This window comes from Magnolia sinica, chromosome 6 (genome assembly GCF_029962835.1).
Source record: "Magnolia sinica isolate HGM2019 chromosome 6, MsV1, whole genome shotgun sequence".
NCBI classification, from domain to species: domain Eukaryota; kingdom Viridiplantae; phylum Streptophyta; class Magnoliopsida; order Magnoliales; family Magnoliaceae; genus Magnolia; species Magnolia sinica.
The window spans coordinates 21,527,511-21,555,283 of record NC_080578.1 but is presented as its reverse complement, the minus strand read 5'-3'; the positions used below and the strand labels follow the sequence as shown (position 1 = coordinate 21,555,283).

Sequence of the window (27,773 nt, the reverse complement as noted above, 5' to 3'; positions counted from 1 at the left end):
CTAACTTCCGCAATCCGACCGTCTGCGTAACAGGGACGCGCTGTTGCTGTTTGTGAGAGCGTTCAAGTCCAGGACGGTTTGACCGTCCTGGAGTTTCCGTGCACGCCTGGTGCACCCACGCTGTACATGTGCAATGCACATGTGGATCCCATGCTGATGTATATGAGAGATCAGCTCTGTCCAACCTGGTTGCCATATGATTTAAATGGTTGACACCAAAATTGAAGTATTTCAAGATATCAGGCGGGCCCCAGATTGATAAGTTGTGGGCTGATCTGTCCGTTGGGACATTTTCAAAAAGATCCAATGGCTGATTTTCGACGTGTACGGTTAATTTATGGTCCTCAGGCCATGTATGAAGTTTCGAAGCAAGCGGATGGTGGAAACTTTGTGATCTTGCAATCTGGCTGACTTTCAAGCCACTTGAGCTTCAGTTTCTCAATTTTCTCAGACCCCTGGAGTGTAATTTCTTCGATCTTTGTCCCCTGGAGTCCGTCCCTTGCCCTTGGTAATGCCTGAGCTTTAAATCCATGCTTTTTAACATCCTTTCCAGCCCATGCTTGTAAATATACTCTGCATCACAAATACGATTAAATCAGGTCATTAAACAATACTATGTTTGAAAATCCAGGCAATAACAGGGTCTGATATGAAATATTTGACCCTCAACAATGAGTCATCGCCATTTTAAAAATAGGAGTTGAACTAGCATACAAGAAATCGAAAAAAAGAAAAGAAAAGGAGATTTCATGTAGCATACGCTACCTGCACTACAATATACGCTACCCTACATATAGGGTGCGCTACATGCTCTGTAACTTACACTACATGCCCCTTAGCTTACGCTACTAAGAAGCTATGCTACTTGCATACTTTTAGCTACGCTCTAAGTGCTATCGAAAACACTACTATCAATATTAAATAGAAGAAATTAATCATAGACACTAATTCAAGTAGATCAGTTCTTCATATATTGATCATGGAATTTCATGATATTTGGTGAAACCAAACACATTCTTAAATAGTTGAAGTACGATGATTTGGATGAATTTCTTACACTAGAATTAGTTGAATATATCAATCATTGGTCCCAGTATGAGTTTCGTTCCTTTCTCTTTAAGGTTGAGTCATAAGTTTGAAAAATGGCAAGAACAGCTAGCATTTGAAGTTAAATTCTGAAACTATGGATTGAATATTTCTTTTTGGTAACAACTTTCAAATAAAATGCAATATTTTAGTCATTATATATCACATAAGTTGCATGTAAACTTACATGCATGTCAGCCTATGTGCCAACACATTACGTGTGTAGGACATTTGAGTAGTGTACAAGGTGGACCCTGTTGGGAATCTGTAGAAGCAAACCCCGAATTCGGATCTCATGAGATTAAACAAATGTAAATAAATCAATCACAAACACACAAATTTTACATGGAAAAATCTATGTAGGAAAAAAACCACGACACAAAGCGGCAACAAATCACTATGAAAGAAAAAGTACAAGAGATGGAATAACTTACAATGTTGGAAAACCCTCGTTTTTCCCTCCCCAAACCCTAGAAATGTTTAGCCCTTGATTGTAATACTCTTATCCTACAATTACACCCATATATATAGCGTCGCACTTGGAATAGGAAATAATTCATGCAATTACGTAAAATTGTACATGCTATCAATCTAATTGTCCAAAGAGTTCATACATATTTTCCAAATTATGTCGATAGATCAACCTAAGACTTCAATCGATTGAGATTGTACAAAATTGTTCAAAGACCAATATATTGGGGATGGCATAATTGATCGACCAAAGTGATCAATCCCTGTTCCATATATAGATTTAAGACATTTCATAACAAACCCCACCATGAAGAACGCCTGGTGTAAAATCAAGCAAGTCCATTTACCATGCCAATGTGTCAGAAACAATGGACGGTTTAAATCAGACCTGTCGATGGTCTTATTTGATGTATGTATTGTCCTGCAAGACGAATGGTCGGGCCCGGTTTTTGGGCCAGTTGACCTTCATGGTGGGCCCCACTTTATGCACATCTCAGTCATCGTATGAAGTTCGCATGCAACCAGTTGAAGATGATCATTCCTCATTTTTTTTAATCTGGTTTGAAAGTTGTCAGGTCCTTATCATACATTTCGACTTCCATATGGTTATTTTTCTAACTTACATTATCTTAAATTCCTTACCATTCCCCACAATTATTTCAGAAAGGCTGCTGATCATGATCATATCCATGTATTAGATTTTTAAGCAAATATAACTCAAATAATGTATTTTACATGGTGTGAACTGTTTGTTCTTCCTTTTCGAAATGATGAAATATCCGTGTTTATTCTTGTTTAGGAGATTCTGTACCGGTCTTTCCAAACAAACACCGAGAATGATACGACCGAAGCTTATGAAAGTTCTCATACTAGCCCCAATACTGACCAAAGTGATAGTGAGATCGTCCAGAAAGAGGGAGAATATTCACAGACCAATGATGTGGCGGCACAAATAGCATTGGATGAAGCTTTAGCTAGAACTATGCAGGAGATGGAGAATCACGAATTCGCTGGAACTTCAATTACTGAAACTGCTGGGACAACAGCTGGTATAGATTATTTTCACAAAGTATTTACTTACTTTGGGTAGCGTTTGGATTTTGTCTCAAATGGTGGTTGGAGGCCAACAAGGTACGTTGTATGTTTGGAGTAGCCTGAAAAGTAGGTTGATCTGATGTAGGACGTGTCACTGATACATTCCTAGCATGGTTGGGACAAAAGAAGGTGGACCGTAAATTAATTGTAACTTTTGATCTGAGTATCGTTATGGGACACACAACCTATCCATCTCTACTAAAATGGGCAACCGGAGGTGAACCGACCCACAAAGTGGGTAGCATCTGTCCGTTTTATCAGAAAACACGCGCTAGCTTTCAGCTCATAAACGAAATTTGAACGAAAGTTACTATTTATAGTAATTTTGATTTTTAATATTTTTTAATTTTTAGAGTTTTAGATTTTTCTTCTCTTTTACAAATAATTTGTAATCATCTCAAGACACTTCTAGCAAAAGTTTATTTAGAATTTTTATTTTTAAAGGAAACACGCGCTAGCTTTCAGCTCATAAACGAAATTTAAAGGAAAGTTACTATTTATAGTAATTTTGATTTTTAATATTTTTTAATTTTTAGAGTTTTAGATTTTTCTTCGCTTTTACAAATAATTTGTAATCATCTCAAGACTCTTCTAGCAAAAGTTTATTTACAATTTTTATTTTTAGAAATTAGGCTTTAGAAGAGTTTTATTAGAGTTAGAATTTTGCTATTTTGGTAAATATGAATTTTGATTTTTTTTTTTCTATATTAATGTTGTAACAGGGACACACATGTCAGACAATTATCAAGTAATTTATTTCGAATTTTTTAGAATTATTTCTAGTTTCTTGTTTTCCTTCATGGATTTGAGAAGTCTCTGTGAGGAGTTTAGAGAAGCTACGTGGATTCCCTCCCCTTGCGGAAGATGGTGATTGACCTCATTACGTTCATCCTTGTGTCCAGGTCCCCCCTTTCTGTACCAAATACGTAAGGGAAAGTCATGAACATCTCCGACTTGTATTTTGGCATAAGTGATGAAAGTCTGTGTGGAAGAGTAGGCCCTTAAGATCTAACGGTATACACGATATGGGACCTCCATAAAGTTGAGGATGAATAGTTCAGATTTATCGGTCAACCTAACCACTACTAGAGCAGATGTGTCTAATCACCTCCCTGATTTTATGGTATAAATGACCTCGGACAAGCTAGATGGACAAATATCAATATCTCAATTTTCTCTTTTTACCGGTGAGTTTGGATGATACCAGAAATTATTTGGTCTTATACTTATCTCCTCATCTAAATCCTCGTTTAAAATTGAATTTGTAATTCAACTTTAAATGAAATAAAGAAAAATGATTATAAAAAAGAGGGACCACAAGTGGGCCCGACTGGCCTATGTCCAACAAGTGAATCATCCCACCTTTAGAACTATGAACTTCCAAACATGCTTGAGTTTATTGAAAACCTGGATAAACTGTATGTCTTAAGTGCAAATGGTGCTACCGTATGTCCAACAAGTGAATCATCTCACCTTTGGCTCTTTTCAAGGAAATGCTGCTTTAATTTGAGGATTTATTGATATTTCTATGGCTATATTGTGATGTTTCTATTGATTGTCATACATATACTTTTGACATGGCTTGTCAAGAAACTACCTCTTCGGCGTCTTCCCCTATCATCGGAGAATCGAGCTCCATAGACACCACTGTGGTAATTTGTAAACTTACTTATTCTTATGCCTTTCTTTCTTGCTACGAATTTTAGCGGCTTACATCACTCTGTATATCTCAATTGAAGGTTTGTCTATGTTGGGATGCAGGTTTCAAGAGAAGATGATATCGACCCTGATAATATGACTTATGAGGTGAGTTTTCATCACCTATGCAACAAAGACACTGCTAATTAAGGCCATCGATGATGTTGTTGTTTGGACAATGCAATTCATCCTCTTTCTTGCTTCTTGCTACTATTTAAAAAATATCTTTTGTTTGCCTATTAGCCCAACATTTTCCATTTTCCTATTTTTCCATTCCATAACAACCATATGTTACATAACGACAACATTATTTGGCTACTATAAGGCCATAACACCATCTTTTAAACCTTGAACCAGATGCATTTATTTTTCTATTTGTACTTCAACCAACTACTATATATATATTTGCAGAGTGATGCATTACTTCTTTGTTCTTACGTCAATGAAAATAATCTATGCATTACATATTCTAACCGGGAACCCCATATTTCTTAAGTTTGTAAATGATTTGATTTGAACTTCTTTTAGCTACCTTTTTTTTCTTTTTTTTTTTGTTTCAACCAAATCAACCAAAATGATTTATTTATTTTTTTGTCTCAGGAATTGGAAGCATTAGGAGAAGCCATTGGCACTCATAGTAGAGGATTATCAGACGAGTTAATTTCTTACTTGCCAACTTTCAAGTACAAAACAGGAATGTTCTCGAAAACAGACAAACATGAGTAAGATCTACCCTATTAATTCTTTTCTAAATTTTTTTTTTTTTGAAAAAACTCCATTGTAAGGTATTCACATATTATAATATATATGTCCTGTAAGCATTTCATGTAGACAGCTAGAAAGATAACATGACACGCACCAGTGTGGCTGATCCTGTTTTAAATACAAAAATAACGAATAACCAATCCTCTATTGGCCCTAAGATAGTGAGATTTTCCCACCCAAATGGGGAAAACCTCTCCTGTATTCCAAGCTTGAGTAAGAGGAAGCTCAATGACTCCAACTAGAGGAACCTACCTTCTGAAGGCTATGGGGTGACAAGGAAACCCTGCAAGCTATCACTGTTTCGGCATTTTTCTTGCAACACAAATCGATCCACTTCTGCCAATTTGCACCAACTATCATCATTCTCAACACCCAAAATTGAAATCGGCCGCCTTATTATAATTGTTCAAATTCAAAATTCATACAATGACATGAATAGGCCATATCCTTGCCATGGGCCATCCACCACATCAAGGTTCTATGTGAATGCAATATCCGGAATCTGAAGTTCGTTGAGGGTTCTTGATGTGTATGTATGAATTTTGAGTTATCAAATTTATTTGAATTCAGAAATAAAGTGAAAGGTTTAAAATGGATAGTTTAAGAACCCGAAAACTCAATTCGATGTCTAGCCAGATCATTGGTTTGACTCAAAGACTCAATCAAGTCTTTTATGATTTGACTTGATAGTGAATAATAAAATGAAAACACAAGTGATATTAATTAATAGTATTTACAACTAAGGTAAAAAGATATAAATTTAGCTAAAGCAAATAACAAAATCATATTAGGTGTAGTGGGTTAATACCCTGGTTCTTTTAGGAGGGTGTTGGTGTTCAAATTTCTCCCACCAGCTTAATATTGCATTAAAAATAATGCTTGACTAGGCAAGTGACTCAGTCGAGTCATTGCTAGTCTTGTTGTGTCGACCGACTTTACGAGTTGACTAGACAGAAGAATCATCGCCAGTCTCGTTGAGTCGACTAAGTTTATGAGTTGATCAGAGGCATTCTCAAAATCAAGTTTCTCACTGACATGACTTGAGATGACCCTGAGTCGAGTTGACTTGTCTGAGTTTCGAGGTGAACCAGTGAGTTTAGAACTACATTAAATGTTGATATCACATAACACATGGCCAGATTGAAAAACAATGCATTCCATTACATATATGAGAAAATATGCTTATGAATTTGGAAGAAGAGACGAGCTTGGTTAGGAAGCAAGTATGACATCTTATTGTTGATCTCAATCACATAAACAATGCACAAAATTTTCATTATGACCAGATGTCCTTATAGGCCAATTAATATAAGAAGAAAGAAAAGAGAGAAATACTACACTACAAGCAAAGATGATGTTTGAAGGCATTCATTAGTTCTCCAAGTTTCTTGGTATACATGTGTTTTTTGTTTTGGTTTGTTGACTATCTACATTGCTATTGTAATATGTTCCCTTTGATGTAGATGCGTGATTTGTCTTATGGCATACAAAAAACGAGACATTGTGATGACCTTGCCTTGTCAGCATCCATTTCATTCTGATTGTATCAGTCAGTGGCTGCAGCACAATAAGGTAACTTGCTGTCATCATGCCATCATTGTTTTCACTTTCATGGTTCCCATTCTCGTTATACTGTTAGCCTTTTCTCTCAAAACCACTAGAATACTTTGATGCTTTATAGACAAACGCTTGCCTCTAAGCATTTTCTATGGCAGAATTAAATTATAATTCCAGCATATGGCTCGGTAATGACCAAAACTGATGGGAAAATTGGCCAAAACTCGAGTTGAACTGCAGTAATTCTATTCCAAAGCAGGGCTTCATATTGGGGGATTAGTCATTCCAAAACCATGGAATTGCTATGGGTGTTTTGATGTCACTGAGATTGAAACATCTTCATCCTTTCTTTAGTCATTTCCTCCATTATGAATTGAATGAATAGCCATTCTATTTAAGTGGCTAGTTCTTTATGCATGAGAACTTATGGGTGCATGTATAGTTTCCTCTCCACCAACACAAACTATGGCTTGCCTGGCCAAAAACACTGTATAATTGGTGGGTTTCTGAAGAATTGGAAGATGTCATCGTCAATGCTCGCTGGAAAGGATGTTGCTTTTCTAATTTGGTGTTAATAAATGGAATAAATCTGCACGCATATATGAAGCCCTGCACCTGATTGAGTCGAATTGCAAAGAGTGTACTTGGCAAATCTAACTTCCTTCTGGGACGAGGCAAACACCAGGTATCTTTCTTTGGGATAGTTCATACACTTCGGTAGATTATCTTGGTGCAGTAAGTTCTCTATTGAAAATTGTACGTCTCAAATTTGTGCTGAAAAATGGGCCTTTGACTGGTCGACCAATCAAAGGATATCAAATTAAATCAAAATTTTGGGAAAATTCTCTGAACAACTTTTGGCTTTTTCGACAAGTCAAAAATGTTTGTCGATAGGTTGACCAGACCGGTGGAAGGATTTCGACCGGTTGACTCAACAGGTCGACATATTGCGCAATTTGCGCATTTTTGCACAAATTGTTTCTATTTCCGTTTTTTGCTTAAATAAGAGGGTGTAAACGAGGTTAGGATTAATGTAAGCATGTTAGAACGTTTGAGAGGGTTTTGGAGAGAAGAAAAACTTGGGGCTTTCTTTTGGGGCATTGATAGGTAAGATTCTATCTCTTGTATCTTTGTTATTTACATTCTCATTTTGTGCTGTGGTTTTTTTTTTTCCCACAAGGGGTTTTCCTCATAAATCTTTGATTGTTTTTTGTTGGATTTATTTGTGCGATTGCGATTACTTTGCTTGATTCCGCTTTGTGTGCTTTCACAAATCCCAACAAGTAGTAACTTCAATAGGCTTATTTGTAAATTGTTGGATGCGAATTAGACGATGAAAGATGAAGATAAAAAGTGTATTATGTTGAATTCTCTTCCAGAATTGTATAAGTTGTTCAAGGATTCTTTGTGCACCTGTAGGACAACCATTAGCATTGAGACCATTATCTCAATACTTCAATCAAAGGTGATGAAAAAGAAAAGTGGTAACATGGGTGTTTCTACAGTTGCACTAGTTACGAGGGGGAGAAATTCTGAGCGAGATAGTGGATCTCCGCGATTGAGATCCAAATCTAAGGGTAAGGGCAAATGCAAGCTGAAGTGTTAGAATTGTGATATGCCAGGGCAGATAAAGACGGATTGTCAGAATTCTAAGTCTAGGAAGGAGAATTGGAGAATTCTTCCAAAGAGGCCAACATTGTGAAATCCAGTGAAGAGGCTATTGGTAGTGACATGCTGACCGCATCAAAATTCAGGTACTTCGATGAAGAATAGATTTTGGATATGGGGGCTTCGTATCACATGACCCTCCATAAGACTTGGTTCACCAATTACAGTGAGTGCGATAGTGGTCAGGTGTTTATGGGCAATGATAATGTCTGTAACGTGATTGGTGATGGATCAGTGCGCATCAAGATGTTTGATGTCATGAAGTATATCTTGATTGATGTGAGACATGTTTGTGAGTTGAGGAAGAGTTTGATATCTCTAGGTGCACTTGAGGCATTACGGTGCAAATTTACCAGATTTGATCGTGTCCTAAAGATTTTAAATGGGGCACTCATAGTCATGAAAGCACAAATGAAAGGAAATATCTATAGGTTGATCGGAAGTACTTCATCAGGTGAAGTTGCAATGTCTATAGCGGATTCCATGTCTGCAAACGTATGTGGCATGCACACCTAAGCCACATAAGCAAGCGAGGTGTTCACAACCCCAAGTGCAGGGTCGCGATGTAGTAATAACTCAGTGAGACCGAGGTTGAATCCACAGGTACTAAACTTGTACGTATTCTGAAAATAACTAGAAGTAGAAGTAGAACAAGATCTAAAACTAAATTCTGGAATAAAAGAGAGTAATTGTGAATGAATTATCTGTAATAAAAAAGGAAACTAGGGCGCCGAGGATCCACTTGTAGCTATTAGGATGCTACCTTACTTGATTCAATAAATACAACTGGAATCGAAGTCATATCATATCCAGTTGGAAGATAAAATAATATAAATATAATCTGAACTTTTCATTAAATTAGTTCACACATGAAGGAGTATTGTGATGATTGAAAGAGATTCCATTATCCTACCATGCCCAGGAGATTGGCGAACAACATGATTGACCGATCTTACAATCTCAGAATAGAAAAGAAGATATTTAAAACTATCACAGCGTCTATTGTAATTTGAGTCACAATAAAACATAAAAAACTGAAAATATTCCTTAAATTCAAATTAGAAATCAATGAATTTCAACATAAACAAGAATCAAAGTAAATAAACATCCCAATAAGCTACAAGCTTCACCTCTTAGCTCTAACTAAGAGGTTTAGTTAACCATCGACATGATCAAAACTAAAACTCTTAAACAAAACATGAAAAATAAACTAGGGAAGAAGAAAAACTCTTGGGAGGCTACTCCACCCTTTGGCTCTGCTCATTATGACATAATTCATGTTTAGAACTCCTTAAACAACCCATATTTATAGCCTTAGTCCGATCGCCTTTGGAAACTGCCTCAAATTTAAGCACTCTTTGTAACGCCTTCGATGTCATCGAACATAAATCGAATCCAGAAGTCGTGCCTTTTTTATACTGCATAACTCTTTTCGCACTGCGTAATTCTTCGTGTCATTGAACACATCTTCAATGTCATCGAACAGACCTTCGATGTAATCAAATGGTATTCAAGCGATCGAAAAAGTATTCAGATTGTTCCAGCGAGTTGCTCCAGAATTCTCTAAAAATATCAATGTCATCAAACTGCCTTCGATGTCATCGAACAGTATTCGATGTCATCCACAATAAAGTTTAGTTTCTTTGATTTTTTACCCTTTGCACTTTCGACTTTCTTTCTTCTCCACTCGGTTTCCTTGGATCTTGGGGTCTTGAAATCTTCAATATTGGTTTCCTAAGATCCATCATTGTGATTCTTGAGCATCAAATCCATGCTTTTAACATTTTTTTCAACCCAAGCTCTCAGATTCACCTCGCAATACAAACATATATAAAATATACCCTTTAAGCATTATCATGTTCATAAAACCAAGATATAAATAGGAAAAAATATGCAATATTTGACACTCAACATGAGGCATGAATGTACTTTCTGACCGTTGTTTAATTCTAATTTTTAAAAGCGTTGATTTTAGCATATGCGAGCATTATATATATGGTAAATAGTCAAGGTTGTCTTTTAAGTATGAAAAACATGTTTGTAATGAGATTCTGGATTATGTGCATTCTGATGTATGGGGGCCATTGCCCGTAGTTTCTGGTGGAGGGTCATTATGATTTTTTATGTTCATTACGACTATTCTAGAAAGGTTTGAGTCTATTTTATGAAAAATAAATCCGAGGTTTTTACTAATTTCAAAGATTGGAAGGCGATGGTGGAAAAACAGTCAGGGCGAAAGTTGAAAGTGTTTAGGACATATAACGGTGGGGAATTCACTTATGGAGACTTCAATTGGTTTTGTAAGGATGAAAGGATCGTGAGGCACAATACAATGCATCACACACCAGAGTAGAATAGTATAACTAAGCGGATGAATCAGACTCTCTTGGAGAGGGCCCAGCGCATGATGAGTAATGTTGAGTTGGGAAAGAAAATGTAGACTGAGGCCATTAACACGGCTTGTTACTTAGTGAATCAGTCTCATTTTACTCCTATTGATTGTAAAATTTCAGAGGAAGTGTGGAATGGTCAACAAGTAAATTATTTGGGGCTGTGAGTATTTGGTTGCAATGCTTACTCCCGTGTACCGTCAGTTGATAAAGATAAGCTGGACCAAATGGCTAAAAAGTACGTTTTTGTTAGCTATGGAAATAATGTGAAGTGGTATATAGGCTATACAACCGGGTTATATTGAAAATCATTCTAGTCATAACGTCAAATTCAACGAAGAATCTTTGTTTCATAAGGTTGAGCACAAAAAGCGAAAAGGTCGATTGTGGACGTTTAGATAGACAAAGATGAGACATATGCTAATACTGAGATACAGATAGATGTATATGAGCAGGTGGAGCAGCCATTTGTGAGAAGGAATCCGCCAAGGGATTATAGGTTATCGGTAAGACACATTGATGACTTGAATGTTAAATTTGCCCTCATTACGGATGAGGGAGATCCATTTACTTTTTAGGAGGCTCTTGACGATTTAGATGCCGGAAAGTAAAAAGCAGTAATGCATGATGAGATAAACTCACTGTACAAGAATGAGGCGTGAGAGTTGGTGTAACTTCTCGTCAGCCATAAAATGATCGGGCGCAAGTGAATCTTTAATAAGAAATATGATAGGTATAAGGCAAGGTTGGTAGTGAAAGGATATGTTCAGAGAAAAGGTATCGATTTCACTGAGATATTTGCGTCTGTGGTAAAGTAAGTATCCACACTGGTTACCCAATACAATTTCAAGCTGGAATAGATGGATGTAAAAACTATTTTCTTGCATAGAGAATTAAAAGAGCATATTTACATAAAGCAACCATAAGTATTCGAAATACAAGGGACATGGAACAATGTTTGTAGGTTGAAGAAGTTATTGTATGGCCTGAAATAGTCGCCTAGGTAGTGGTACAAGAAATTTGATTTTATCATGATGAGTCAAATGTTTAGTAGGAGTATGATCATTGTGTCTATTATAAGACTCTGGGTGATGGAAAGTTCATTATCTTGATATTATATGTTGATAACATGCTTATCGCCAGTCATAACATGTCTGAGATTAACATATTGAATGCTCATCTATCAGGGATATTTGAGATGGAAGATGTGGGGGCTGCAAAGGGAGTTTTTAGCATTGACATGCATAAAGATAGGAAGAGGAGAAGGCTATGGTTATCTTAGGTAGAATACCTTGAGAAGATATTGGTTAAGCATGAGATGGACAAGACAAAGTTGATTATCATTCCCTATGCGCCTCATTTTAGGCTTGCTTCTAAGCAGTGTCCTAAAATAAAGGAAGAAAAGTAGGTTGTGTCTCGTGTGCCTTATTCGAATGCGGTTGGTAGCTTGATGTAGCCATGGTCTGTACGAGATCAGATATTTCACATGCTGTGGGTATTGTTAACAGATACATGTCTAACCCCGGTACGCAACACTATAAGGCAGTGAAATGACTACTTTGATATATTCGAGGTACGCAAGACTACATCTTGACATTTGAAAAATCAAGGAATAAGTTAGTAGGCTATGTGAATTCATATTACACTTGCAGTGTGGATAATAGAATGACGACTTTTGATTACTTTTTTGTATTAGCGGGTGGAGCAATCAGTTAGATGTTGAAGCTTCAGTCTGTAGTGATTCTTTCCACAACCGAAGCTGAGTATATGGCAGTGACGGAAGCATTCAAAGAAGCAGTTTTATTAAGAGGAATGATAAATCAGTTGGGGCTTCAGCAGGAGGTCGTGCTGGTTAATTATGACAGTGAAAGCATGATCAATTTGACAAAGAACTCAGTTTACCATTCTAGAAGTAAACATATTGATATGCATCATCATTTTATCCGACAGGTGCTAGAGGAAGGCAGAGTGACCATCGAGAAGATACACATAAGCGTGAATCCGGTTGACATGCTTATGAATGTGGTTCCTGCAAAGAAGTTTAAGTTCTATATGACTTCTCTGGGTCTGACGAAGATTGAGCGAATATGGAGTATGCATGAGAAACGATGATTGTAGAGGTATGATGGAGACAAACTTGAGATGGAGGTTGGAGGGTGGCATGTTACATCATGAAGATTAGATTTATGATGGAGATTATTGAAAATTAGACGCCTTAAATATGTGCTGAAACATGGGCCTTCGACTCGTCGACCGATCGAAGGATATCGAATTAAATCAATTTTTTTAACAAAAATCTCTAAACAATTTTTGGCGTTTTTTACAGGTCAAAATTCTTGGTCAATAGGTTGACCCAACCAGTGGAAGGCTTTCAACCGGTAGACTCGAGAGCTCGACGTGTTGCATAGTTTGCGCGTTTTTGTACGAATTGTTTCTATTTCCATTTTCTGCTTAAATATGAGGGTGTAAACGGAATTAGGGTTAATGTAAGTGTGTTAGAACATTTGAGAGGGTTTTGGAGAGAAGAAAAGTTTGGGGCTTTCTCTTGGGGCATTGATCAGTAAGATTTCATCTCTTGTATCTTTGTTATTCATAATGCATTCTTGTTTTGTGCTGTAGTTTTTTCCTGCAAAGGTTTTTCCACATAAATCTCGAATTGTTCTCTGTTGGATTTGTTTGTGCGATTGCAATTACTTTACTTGATTCCACTTTATGTGCTTTTGCGAGTCCCAACATTCTCAACATGCTATCCTAGAATCATGGTCTTAAGACTAATGTAGTACAAAGTCAAGGACAATCTCTTGGATGGCTACGATCAAAAGAAATTAAGCCAATAACTTCAATCAAGGGTCTAGCACATGCTATAGCTTTTGGTTGCTATAACTTTGCCAATGGTTATCCATTTCATACATATAATATATTATTGGAAAGCCAACAACCCCAACAAATTTCTTGCAAAGGGGCTGTTTTTTTGGGGCTGAGGGTTTCTCTTAAGTAAGCAAATTAGACACGTCATAAGCAGTGCCTTTTGTTAACAATATCAACTTCTCTCTCTAGATTCTTCTCTCCTTGTAGATTCAAGGGACATTCTTGAGAAGAAAATGGTGATCATATCTTTTCTTTCCATCACACACATACTACACTAGACTTGGATGCTTCCATGCGATTCATCTGAGTCCACACTCAGTTCGGAACCGATTCAGTTCGACACCCCAAATCACCAAGTCATTTACCCATGCCCAAGATGCACTTGTGCAGCTTGTGGTAGCTTACAGCATGCACAAACCAAGAATGCTCAACACCAATCTCCACCAAACAAGCTTGTGGATTCCTAATTAATAACATTATCATGTATCAACAGGATTGCAATGCAAATTGGATTTCGATTAGAGAAAAATTCAAACTCTTAAAGACATCTGCGAAATTAGTGCTTTGCATTTTAGCCAATGTTGGATTGCAATGCCATTTTGTTAAGAGAAGTTTCTCATCTATTACTAGAAACGAACCTAAAATTGTATATGAAAATTTCGTTGCTGAAACAGGCATGCCCGATATGCTATGAGGAAGTATTTGGTTCTTGATATGGAGGAAAGCTGCATTGAAGGGAATGAGCTTAGTTTTAGAGGTAAAAGCTTATTATATGGATTGAAATGTAAATAATCTAGTACATGACTTTTATGGGTGTAGAGGTTTTTGAACTGATTTCATGAGATATGTTATGCATGGATTGAAATGTTAGTGAAATGTAGCACATCGGCCACCCAAAAATTACACTGCTTAGATTGCTTTCTTTTTTTAGGTGCATGTGTTTGTACAAGCCACCCCTGAGATGGTTTGGATCACCTGATTGGTGCTTTTTTCCTGCTGCGGCCACTGAACAGTTGGACTCTCTTGCTGATGTGAGCTCGTGGATCTATTTCTTTCAAGTGTACATTTTCAGCCATCCGAAGGCCTCTCTAAAAGGTTGGAAGATGGCCCGACCGTTCGGTTTTTGGGCTGTGGCGCATACATGGATGAGCCTACTGACTAAACTGTCCACTGATAGGTCCATGTGGATCTACTGATTTGATATCCACTAGTTCAATGTCCTTTTCCTTATCCTGATGTCAGTTGTCGAGCAGTGAGATTGGTATAGACGCAGGGGAGGATGTGTTGAGGTCGAGCACCGTCAATTTATTGACGCAGGGGAGGATGTGTTGAGGTCGAGCACCGTGAATTCTTAATAAATTAATTGACGATGAAAAACGATCTTAAAACCTCTTAAATAATAATATAAACCCTAAGAATATGTTTTGGAATCATACTATAACTAAAACTCTTAGAAATCGTGACTTACTATAAATAGTAAACTTATTTATATAGGCTTGTGATTTCCACTATACCTCATGGATGGTTTTCGGCCAAAAATAGTGTCCTATTTGGTTCAACTATGCTATGATACTAAAAGTTACCATCAATGGTAAAAACAAAAATAAAATGAAAATTCGATAGCCGATGTGATGAAATCTCACAAATTTGGCATTGGCAACCCAGCGTAGGTTAGGTGGCTAAAGTAGCTCATCCCAACACAAAATCATATAGGGTACGTCCGATAACTCATTTCGGTTTGTGAGATATGCATGTTTTAAGTTCTGACGGTCCGGATCATTTCCGTCTCCTATTGGGCCTTTTCTAGTCCATCTTGGCCATGAAATTATCTGCGACCCACTCTACATCAGGTACGTACTTATAAATCGAGACCCACCAAGTGAAGCACCCAATCATTGATCGGCCATTGCCTAAAAGCTAGGCTGCTGAAATTTTCCTGCACCATTCAGTTGGTGGGCTTGAGATGGACGCCGCTCCTTATTCAATGGGTAAAATCGGTTGAGCAAGAAGTTATGATCGTCCCATCAGTGAAAGTTTCCACATGGTCATGACCACTGTATGTAACAAAATCACTCCAACTGGTTGGGCATTGATGAGGCAGCACTGTGATGCACACGCTAAAGTGGCACGCGTGTATGGGATAAGGGCCATTGATCACGGGGCTCCCACTGAGAACATGATCTATCAAAAAAGGGAAGCGGATTGGCTGGTGTACCACACACCACCGACCTTGGTGGTGAGTTGACATCACCAAGTTCTGTGGGGCCCACCATGAGGTATGCGTTTATCCAAACCGTCCATCCATTTGGTGAACTCTTTGTATGGCTTGATCCCAAAAATAATTAAGATAGATCCAAAGAATAAGTGGACCACACTGCAGAAAGCAATGGGGTCTGCTATTGAAACCTTCCCGGGGTCACAAAAATTTTGGATCAACCTGACATTTGTTTTTCTCTTCATCCCAAAGTGTGTAACCTTATGAAAAGATATGGAAAATAAACATTATAATGGCCTTACAAATGTTTTAACTGTGAGAAATGAGAATCATTGTCCCAATTGTTATTTGCGATTTGTGGTGTGGTCACTTGAACTTTGGTATGATTCATTTTCGAGCTTATACCCTAAAATGAGCTCTTCAAATGGATGAATGATGTGTGGATATAATAAATACATCATTAAGAGGCCCATTTAACTTTGTTCTACTTTCAACCGTTCTTACATTCCGAGGAAGCAGATTGGCCGCTGGTGTACCACAAATAAGCAACCTTGTGTTGACGTCACCAAGTTCTGTGGATCGTCCCATCAGGAGGTATGAGTTATATCCAACCGTCCATTCACTTGTTGTGCCTGTGTAAGGCTTGAGCTGAATATTAAGATAGATCCAAAATTTAATTGGACCACACCGTAAAAAGTAGTGAAGGATTGAACGCCTGCCACTGAAACCTTTTGGGCGTCAATTTGTTTTTTCTCTTTACAGTGGGCCCTACGAATGTTTTAACAGTGAGAATCATTGTCCTGCAGCTATTTGTGGTGTGGTCCACTTGAGCTTTGTTAATTACTCATTTTTTAGATGAAAATCTAAAATAATATCTCCAAATGATGAAAGGTGTAGATATCATAAATACATCATTATGAGGCCCATGAATCTTGGATCTCTTTTTGACCGTTCGTACAACTCAGATACGGAGGAGCGTCAGCGCTCGTCTTAGTACGACACGGGGCTACTCACAGGTTCAACAGGGCGCGGATTGGATACTGACAAGGTCAGTAGCCAAATTGCTATTGAAGTGACGTCACCAAGCTCTATGGACCCCACCATGATGCATGTGTTGTATCCATACCGTCCAACCATTTTTAGAGATCGTTTTACGACATTACAAAGAGAATTAAATAGATCTAAATTTCAAGTGGACCCACCACAGAAAACCGTGGGAGCAGTGACACCCACCGTTGAAACATTTATAGGGCCCACCTTGATGTATTTTTGAGATCCAACCTATTCATAAGTTAAAATAGAGATAGATGAAGTGAAAACAAAAATATCAGCTTGATTGGAAACTACTGTGGCCCCTAAGAAGTTTTGAACGGTGGATGTCACTGTTCCCACTATTTTCTATGGTGGGGTCAGCTTGAACTTTAGATCTATCCCATTCTCTTTTTAATGCCATAAAACTATCTCTAAAAGTGCTTGGACGGCATGGATATAACACATGCATCATGGTGGGGTCCACAGAGCTTGGTGACGTCACTTCAGTAGCCATTTGGCTAGTGACCTTGTCAGTATCCAATCGGCGCCCGGTTCAGCAGCCGGGCTCGCAACTAAAGTGACGTCACGAAGTTCCGTGGGCCCATCATGATGTTTGTTCTGTATCCACAGCGTCCATCCATTTGAAAATATCATATTAGAGCATGATCCAAAGAAAGAGTCAGATCCAAAGCTCGAGTGGACCCACCACAGAAAACAGTGGGAGAGTAACGTCCACCGTTAAAAAGTTCTAACGGTCGCAAAAGTTTTCGATCAAGCTTATATTTGTGTTTCCCCTTCTTTCAAATAAACATCGTAGTGGAGCTTCGAAGGTTTCAACTGTGGGCGTCACTCTCCCTATTGTTTTCTGTGGTGGGTCCTCAGATCTGCCTTTTTCTTTCGATCATGCACTGAATGATCTCTCCAAATATATGTACGGTGTGGATACAACGCATACATCATAGAGGGGCACACATAACTTGGGGACGTCACTTCAGTAGCGATTATCGCTACATAACCTGCGAGTCGCTAATCCACGTCGGCGCTCGAGAAGCATGACTCGTCATCTTAACATGCGCACACGCCCCAAAGTCCGTGGTGTATTGTACACCATCTTCATGTTAGATGGGTTGTCTTTGAAAAGAAATCAGTCGAAGGATGAAGATAAAAAAGTCGAATTGACAAGTGAAAGGTGGTCTGGGATAAAGCTTAGATTGTCTTATTGTCTAAGGAGATAGACGGAAAGAGGTGGTTTTTTTGTTTTCTATTTATATTTATATTTTTGTTTTGTTTTTATATTGAAAAAGAAGGGCAGACATGGATTTATAAAAAGAACGTCTTATCTTTATGAATACAAATGGCTTCCTAATGTCAGATTGTTACGAATGCAAATGAATCCAAGAACTGTATCTCTCCACCATTATGAATGCAAATGAATTAAAAAAAAAATAAAAAATATAACTTTCAACTGTTATAAATGTAAACAAATTAAAAAAAATGTAACTCAAAATTATAAATCAATTGAATTCAAATTTTTTATTTTTTATTTTTTTTTCTCTCGTTTGTTTTTCTTTTAGGAATATACTAACAATCTCTCATTTATTTCAAAAATAAAAAATAAAAAAATAAAAATGGCAATATGAAAAGTTAATGTACATAAATGAAGATGACGTAAACCTCACTTAGTGAATCATATTTAAACTAAAAGAAATTAGTTAACTGGATCTTGAACTAACTTTAAATTTATTTATTTATTTATTTTTAAAATAAACATAAAAAGAAGACTACACACAAAATACATTCAGTAGTTTAGATTTTACTAGAGGTTTAAAGTTACTTGTTACGACCATGTGTAATATCCTGATTTCATGAGTGCTTTGGAGACTTATACCTATTTTCCTAGGAAGTAGCCTACATCCAAACTCATATAGGGGAATTCTTCATAGGTCTCTTTGTAACAAATTTTCACCCCACCGTAAGTCAATGGTATAACTTATTAAGGGATATATCCATCTCTACATATTACGGAGATTCGCATTACTAATTATCATAGGAAGGGACTGAAAAATATTTTTTTTCCTAAATATGTAATGTAGTTCAACTTAATAACAACATGGAAAATTATTTTTTACATTGATCTTAGTATCTCGAGTCCTTAAAGTTGGGTTATCTATTTTTCAGTGATTCATTTCTATAAAGACATTTTCTCTAGCTAGAGCTTTTGTTAAGGGATCCATAGTATTATCATTAAATCTTAAAAAGTCTAAATTTATCACAACATTAATTATTTAGTAGTTATCTCACATAGCCATGTTTCGGAAGGATTTGTCTAATTTTTTTTTTATAATATTTTTTATTGGCACTCCCTATAGTAGCCAAGTTATCACAATGCATGGATATAGGTCGTACCAGTTAAAAAAATGTATATCAATTATTCATGTTTTAATCTATTTTGCCTCATCATCCATTGCTGCCAAGACAATCAATTTAGATTCCATAGTGGATTGAGCTATACGAGTCATTTTTTTTCCATGAAACAACTCCGCTTGCCATAGTGAAAATAAACCACTAGTAGATTTAGAATTCTCTAGCCCTGTAGACAATCCACCCAAAATGAGAATAAATTGTTTTTCAAACTTTAACTAGACTTCAATAAAATCATTCATTGGCAACTCAAGAACCATTGAAAATCTAAATTGATCAAATGAGTAGGACTCTCGACACACGGCACAATATGAGAATAACCAACGAACCTGATCGGTGGATTCGGGCCCTAACAAAGCAAATCTCAGCTTATAGTCCATGCTCACAGAAAACCCTATGTACCTCTCAAATAAAATTATCTTAGCCATTTGATAAGCGTCGAAAAACCAAATGGATAGGTTGAAAGCAACACCGACACCTTCTAACAGGTCTAATCAGCTTCGAATACCCCTGTGCATGGCATAATACATGCGGAGATGGACAAAATAGACCCTCAGCTCACCGCGAGACAGCGATATACCCGACATGCTTTATACCTAACGAAGATACCGCCTAAACCTATAAATGCCAAAATCTCATGTCAAGGATGTGTGATGACAACAATGTCAACTCATGGTGAGCCAATGGGTGGAATTTATAAATTCAATGCACCAACTGCCATTCTAGGAGCCCAGAGTTAAGGAGAGTTAGAGAGAGGTCAAGAGAAACGTCGGGGGAAGGGTCATGTCCTTTGAAAACTTCGAAGATTCCTGACCGACGTCAAGGTCCTGTTTGACTCAGGAGGCTAGCCCTAAGAAAAATAATCCATTAAAGAAGACAATAAAGTTAAGAGTAGGATTGGAATTTGATAATTCCTTTTGCACAAAAAAATTATGTCAGACCTCCCATTTTCTTTCTCACATCTCAATCAAGCTCAAATCACATTCCACTTCAAATATTCCCAATATCTCTGCAATATCAGCTTGCATTTTTATTTTTATTTTACTTTGCACTCATTTTTCTCTACTTGATTTGTTTACTTAGAGTCCCAAACTCTGTGAAGTAAGGCTAGGCTTGCAATTTCTTTTAATTACTGCATTTTATTTTATTTTTGCTTATTCGAAGTCACTTTACTATATATGTGAACTAAGGTTATATAATCCTTTAATTTTGCTTGCTTAGTCCCTTAAGGTTATGTAAAGCATGGCTAGATATATAATATCTAAATTTTGTTAAATTCACTTAAAAAATCATAAAATCTGGTTAGGTAGAGACCACATGTTGTAGGGCAGAAGAGGGTGCCTAAACCCTTCATTTTCTATTACCGAGACCCTTAATCAAAATCTACGATCATAAATTAACTATAAGAGTCACTTGATTTAGGGAATCTCACCCTGTAATTGATTCTACGACTTTTAGTGGTTGTAAATTTTAAGATTCATTTCGTTAGTGATGACTCCAAAAATTTAATACATTTTTATGCCCGAGTTAATATCACACTCCATCTAAATAGCACAACCAAATAAAGAAAAAGTTGCTGGGTACTATGCACCTGCGCTACAACATTCATAGGCATTGAATTCTAATCATAACTGGGAATCTTTGATAATAAGGAGTGATGTCACAAGTCCTTTAAAGATATCTAAGAATCCTATATATTGTATTCCAATGCATGTAACTTGGATTGCTAGAATATTTACTTAGCCTGCTTATAACAAAGGTAATGTCTGGTCTATTGCAATTCATAGCATATGCCAGACTACCAATGATGATGGCATGTTCAATCCAAGATATTTCTTCACCAATATTACGTTATAGTTTTGTACTAAGGTTAAATAGAGTAGAACCATACTAGTTATATTTTTTAAAATTTTTCTTTATATGATGTGATTGAGTTGGAGTTATTCCATTTTCTTAAGCCTTAAAATAACATTTGTCTCTTCAAGGTATTTCATGTAAAAATGAGAAGATAAAAATATTTTAATCTCTTTAATAATTTAAAAGCTACGGTTGATAATCAACTGTACATAGACAGGGCTATTTATAGGCATGCCAAACGGGGTAAGACTTGTCCAAGCCGGTTTGCAAGGTAAAACATAGGCTTGAGCTTGACAAGGGCCCCTGGCCCACTTTTGTGCAAGATATATGTTGTTCGCTAAGTTTGGTGAAGTTTTCCCCACCATGCATTGCATACGATAAAAGTGCCCTTGAAACCTAAATAGGCTAGGCCCACGGGATTTTTAGAAACAATTTGAGCCCATTCCAATTAATAAATAGCCTTAAATTTAGGTTGCTTAATATTTTAGTCCCAGCCCGTAAGAAGTGGGCTAGCCTAGCCCATTTATTACCCTACATACTACCTTTTTCTAAGGATCATGTGCATGTCAAGTTGCAACTAGGCTAGCTTCAAGGTTTGCTGATAATCGAGCTCAAATTGGGCTGGCTTGGCCTAGTTGCAACCCTACGCTTGTGTAGCGTGGTCGACTCGACTTAGATCCAGGTCCATCTTTTGAGCAAATTATTAATTGAGTCAGATCAAAGTCTGATGATATGTATCTAATTAAAGATTGGGTCTGATTGGGTATCTAAGTCTAAGTACCTAGTAGACTAATGTACATCACATATAGGGGTGGCAAGGGGCCTGACTACTAAGCCAAGCTTGGCCTGGCCTGACCCTAAAACTTTAAGCCCTGGCTCTGACTAAGCTCAAATAGGCTAAAGAGGCCTGGCCCGAGCCCTTGCACTAAAGGGTCGGAATAATATTCTCATTACCATGCTCATAATCTTTTTCATGTGGGCTATGGTTTTATGATCAACGAGAAGCATCAACGGTGGGGGCTTCCTTAAAAAGCTTCAATCTTCGAAGATCCTACCCCTTGATCAATGGCTTACAAATTTCTACTTACACTGTATGCACAATACATGTATGCACACGACATCACCTAAAAATGAAACCTATCTTACCTCATCTAATAATCCACTTTTCGGTCACTCATCCACTTCAATGATGTACTATCTATAGGTTCACAAGATTTATATGATTTGGGTTGAGATTATCGTGTGGAATTGTGAAAGGGACCTACATCCAAGTTGGAGGACTGGTCATCTATGGACGACTGTCATGAACATGCCATAGTTGCTACATTTCTCTTCTCAGAAGTTTATTTTTGGGCCACGTATGTTGCTTTTGAGTTATGGGTTTACTTACACATCAGATTTACCCAAAAAAGTTTTCTTGTATATAAGATAGGCTTTTTGCCTTGGGGCTTAAGCCCCATTTAGGAGGCATGAGAATTTGGTCCTTGAGGGGTAGGGCTATGCCAATAGCTCTAATCTATACCACTAACCACACATGCGCGCGCTCCGAGTATGAGTTTATGTGCATGGGCATAGGTGTTGATGTGTATGTGTGTGTGTACTTGTGGGACTTTATTTGTACGAGAGTCTACTCGCACTTGCACATTTTCATTTTAAAACAGAGAGATGTGACTGTTAGACTAAACCCTTTCGAAAGGGTGCTTAATGCACCATTTCAAAGTCTATATAAGGACTTCCATTTCATCTTTAAAAAATGAAACATCTTTATGCTCACTCTATTCCTTTTCTATTTTACAAGTTTTGGTTGCTAAGCTAGTTGTTGAATTAACTAAGATCTTTCGGGTTAAACTGCAAGTGGTTCGAGCCCACATACAGTGAGTGCACCACTTGGACTGGGTAATAGTCATCGTATCATAAAGGTCAATTGCTCTGGAAATCTATTACACTTGGGACGCTGTCCAAGGGGAGCAAATTAGATTTCAAGCCGAGTGACTCACGTCATGCTTTAACTCAACTCCATAAGTCTTTTGTCTAATTTTTTTTATTTTCTTTTCAGTTTTTGATTTTAAATAGTCTATTTGATTCAACTAAATATTCCAACAATGTTAAAATTGAATTTGTTGAATTAAATAGACTATAAATATCGTAACAGTTAATGCTTCTATTAAGTTAGCTGTTGAGGGTCAAATATTACATATTAGACCCCATTTATTACCTGGATTTACGGGTATAATACTGTTTAACGCCCGGTTTTAATTGTGTTTTGTTGCAGGATGCAATCAGGAGCTTAAACTGAAATTGGGTATTAAAAGCGTGGATTCGGCACTCTGATGTCACAAAAGCAGGGGACGGACTCCTGGGGATTGGGACCGACGATTTTACACAGCCGAGATCCGAAAAAATCGAGAAACTAAAGCTCAAGTGGCCCGAAAGTCAGCCAGAATGCAAGATCATAGGTTTCTCACCATCCGTTTGTCCCGAAATTTCATACACGGCCTGAAGAACATAAATTAACCGTACATGTAGAATTTTGGCCATTGTATCCTGGTGGAAGTGGCCTAATGGATAGATCATCCCTCGGAATCATGATTCTGGGCCCACCTGCTGTTTGGATATGCTTCATCTCTGGTCTCCACGGTCTAAATGATGTGACAGAATGGATGGACGGAGCGGATTTCATATATACATCATGATGGACCCCACAAAGAGCATGCGAGTGCATAGACGGTGCACTCCTGTGGTGCACCGAATTCCTACAAAGGGTCAGCCACTGCTGACCCGCGTCCTCTTCAAAAACGCAACAGCGTTTACACGGCCGACTCCAGTTTTTGACTGTGGGACCCATCCATCATATATGCTGAAAATCTGGACCGTCCAAGGTGATAAAAGGGGGGTAATTACCCTCGCCTAGGTGTCAGAAACTCAGAAGACAGTGAGGATTGCAATCCAATTGTCCAAACGGAAGATGGACGGCAGTGAGAAAAGATCAGTGGACCACACCTAAGTAACTCCAAAAATACTCTTTTCTGTACGATTTTTCGTCCTGGGACCAACGGACAGAGTGGATTCCATCAAAAATGACTCTGTGAGGTCCACCGACCATCACAGCGCTTGACAGCGAAGATGCTGTTCACAATAGAGCATCCACTGTGATGCTTTGTGGGCCACCACCTTCAATCAAGCATCAATCCGGACCGACCATTCGTTTCAAGAAGTCAAACCGACCGTGCCCTGTTCTACATATGAATTTCCTCAGATATTTGGTGTCCTTGAAGGATCCAAACGGAGAATGGACGGCTGAATGAAAACTACGTGGGACGCACCGAAATAGATTCAAAATTAGTCATTTTCGACCGAAATTGCGAGGGTAATATAATGAACGGAGTGGATTATCTGGAGAAACCCGATCGTGGGCCCCATCATCAGTCCAGCGCAGAAATAGCGTTGATTCTGCGTTCGAAAAAATCGGCCATTGTCGGCCGCTGTGTGATCTTGATCGTGGTCGAAATCACGATCTGTACCGTCCAAAATGTCCACAGGGAGGCCACAACCCTGTCCAAGAAGTCCGTTTTGAGAGTTTCTGATGGCTAGTGTCTCATACTTGGTTCAAACGTAAGTGGTTTGCGATTACCCACACAAATGCAGTTGTGTTGCAGAAGAGAAAGATTCGCACCAATTCCCAGTCATAACCGGCTTCTTTTTTTTCCCCTATAAAAAGGGCAGCGGCTGAGAGATTCGGGACAGTTGGAATTGGGAGGCTGGTTGCTGGGTGGAGACGCCAAGAGAGAGAGAGACAGGGAGTAGAGTTTGGTTTTTTTTTTTTAATTGTTTTCTTCTTCTTTCTTTTTCTCTATTTTATTATGAGATCTAGCCCATTCATGTGTGGCTAAACCTCTTAGCTAGGGCTAAGAGGTGAAGCTTGTAACGTGATGGGATGAGTCTATACTTGTGCCTTCTGTTTAGACTGAATTGATTTTGATTTGAGTTTTATTAAAAGAATATTTTCTCAGTCTTTAATGGTCTGTTGTGACTGAAATTACAATGGGTTTGCAATGGCTTTGAATATCTCTTTTTCTCTTTTGATGTTTATGACGTCAGGAGGCCCTGTTGTTCACCATCGTCTCCTGGGCATGGTTGGATGATAGTACTCTTCCTAACTTTCATGTATTTTTGATTGGTTGGTAATTAGTTTAATCCTGTTACTTGCTTTGTCTCCTGGGTATGGTTAGATGATGGAATCCATTCTAATTCATATACCTTTCATCTCTTGAAAACCAGATCAAATAGGTTCAGTTTGATTTCCATAAATCTTAATGCAGGCATAAGATCTCCCTGATCTCTACAAGTGGATCCTCTGAATCCCTAGTTTCCTTCCTCTGAATTCCTTAAAGTTTTACATTAATCTCTCACTATTATTCATCAATTTATATTTGATTTAGATTGCATCTTAGGCTAGTTCTATTTCTATCTAGTTTCAGGAAACGTACAAGTTTCAGTCCCTGTGGATTCGACCTCGGTCTTACCGAGTTTATTACTACATCACAACCCTATACTTGGGGAGTGAACAAGTTTTTGGCGCCGTTGCCGGGGACTGACGGTTACGATTCTTTGAAATTAATTAGTTTTAGAATTAGGTTAGGATTAGGATTTTACTTACTTTAGGATAGAAGTTTTTATTTTATTCTGTTTTTAGAACTTAACCTGTTTTCCTGTTTTGTAGGATCCTGACATAAGTTCTTAAATTGGTAATTCCTTCCTAATTTCTCTACTTTTTCTGTTTTTAGAATTAAGGTTTAAATCTTAGAAATTTTCTAACTCTAGTATCTTCTCATCTGTAGGAAATAGAAACTAGGTTATTTCTTAACTTTCTATTCTTATTTTAGTAACTTTCTAACTTTAACTCTTTTTTGTCTCCTAGTTTATTTTTAGTTTATTTTTAGTTTATTTTTGTTTAGAAACTAACCTTCCTATTTTGTAGGCCTTTAAGATAGAAATCTCTAATTCGGTAAGCTCCTTCCCTACTTTCTATTTTTCAATTCTCTTTTAGTAATCTACTTTCTAGTTTAGGACTCTCTTAATTTATTTTAGAAAATTTCACTTTCTTTTAGGAATTCTTTCTTTTAGAAGCTAGTTCACTTCTATCTTTCTTTTAAAGAATTGTTCTTCTCTTTTTAGAATCTAACTTATTTTATTTTATTTTGCAGGTTTTAACTCAGGACTCCAATTTGGTAATTTCTTTCCAACTCTCTCTTTCTTGCTAGATTTTCCTAGGGTTAAGTTTTTAATTGAGGGCTGCGAGTGTTTTCATGCCCAAGTGGGCCCGTGACGACACTCGACGTCTCTTGACTGAAGGAGGATTGGTTGAGGGGTTGACTATCCATCGCAGGATTAGACACCGCTCGAAATCCCCTGAGTTAACTGAGGTTATGGCTGAAGACCAACCTCCTCTACTTCCACCTAGGGTGGAGGATACCCAAGATGAGAATGAGGTGCAACAGGCACCCCCGCCTCGTACTTTACGAGATTATCTACAACCGGCGGGAGTGAGTATGCCCTTATGCATGATTTTTCCTGAAAATACAGGACAAATGGACATCAAGCCAGGAGTTATCCAACTCCTTCCCAAATTCCATGGACTTGAATCTGAAAGTCCATATTTACATTTGAAAGAGTTCGATGAGATAATAGCTACATTATGTTTTCCTAATGTATCTGAGGATACAATTAGGTTGAAACTCTTTCCTTTTTCCTTAAAAGAGAAAGCTAAGACGTGGTTACATTCACTGCGTTCTAGATCCATTGGCACATGGAACGACATGCAGAGGGAATTCATAAAAAAATTCTTCCCACATCATAAGACGATTACCCTCAGGAAAGCGATCATGAACTTTGCCCAAAAGGAAGATGAAACATTCTTCCAATGTTGGGAAAGGTTCAAAGATTTGGTCAGTTCATGCCCACAACACGGATTTGAAACGTGGCGCATTACAAATTTTTTCTATGATGGACTGACATCTTCCATGCGCCAAATGGTCGAGACAATGTGTAATGGAGAGTTCATCAACAAAGATGTTGACGAGGTCTGGGATTACCTCGATAGTCTCATGGAAAAACACAATCATGGGACTATTACCCAATGGCGAACACCACGTCTAGGCCGACTCAATTAAAGGAGAAAGGGGGATTATATCTCTTGAAAGAAGAGGATGATCTCAAGTATAAAGTGACTACGCTTATAAGGAAAGTTGAGGCTATGGAAGGAAAGAAGGATAAGGTCAATGAAATTGTTTGCGGCATCTGTGATTGCAACATTCACACAACTGAAAACTGTCCTACAATACCCGCCTTTCGAGGAGTGTTGAATGAACAAGCCAATGCCGTAAACAACTATCAAAGACCTTTTACTGGACCTAACTCCAATACATACAACCCTGGCTGGAAAAATCATCCAAACTTTAGTTGGAGGAATGGACAAACGGCGACTCCTCCAAGTTTCTTCAATCAAAATCCAAATCAAGTGAAACCTCAAGAGGAACCGGTTTAAAATCCCATACAAGAGTTGGCTTAGGCAATGCGGGGAATTACAGATTTTATACAAAAGATAGATTCTCGTATGACGGTTATAGAAAAGGGGATGCTTCCTGCACAAC

At 37.8% G+C, this 27,773-nt stretch overlaps 1 protein-coding gene and 1 non-coding gene across 2 annotated transcripts in view; one reads left to right on the top strand and one right to left on the bottom strand.

Moving 5' to 3' along the window:
- LOC131248506 (E3 ubiquitin ligase BIG BROTHER-related-like) overlaps positions 1-14,525 on the top strand; it is a 37,777-nt gene extending 23,252 nt beyond the window's left edge. Inside the window, exons 3-8 of the mRNA XM_058248810.1 lie at positions 2,357-2,606; positions 4,243-4,304; positions 4,414-4,458; positions 4,951-5,072; positions 6,579-6,687; positions 14,273-14,525. Coding sequence (XP_058104793.1) covers positions 2,357-2,606; positions 4,243-4,304; positions 4,414-4,458; positions 4,951-5,072; positions 6,579-6,687; positions 14,273-14,311 — 627 coding nt within the window. The 3' untranslated portion in view covers positions 14,312-14,525. The remainder of the gene's footprint in view (positions 1-2,356; positions 2,607-4,242; positions 4,305-4,413; positions 4,459-4,950; positions 5,073-6,578; positions 6,688-14,272) is intronic.
- Positions 14,526-26,987: 12,462 nt separating this feature from the next.
- LOC131250222 (small nucleolar RNA R71) lies at positions 26,988-27,094 on the bottom strand. The gene has a single exon (XR_009173148.1). It is a non-coding gene; the product is annotated as a small nucleolar RNA R71 (small nucleolar RNA).
- Positions 27,095-27,773: the final 679 nt, after the last annotated feature.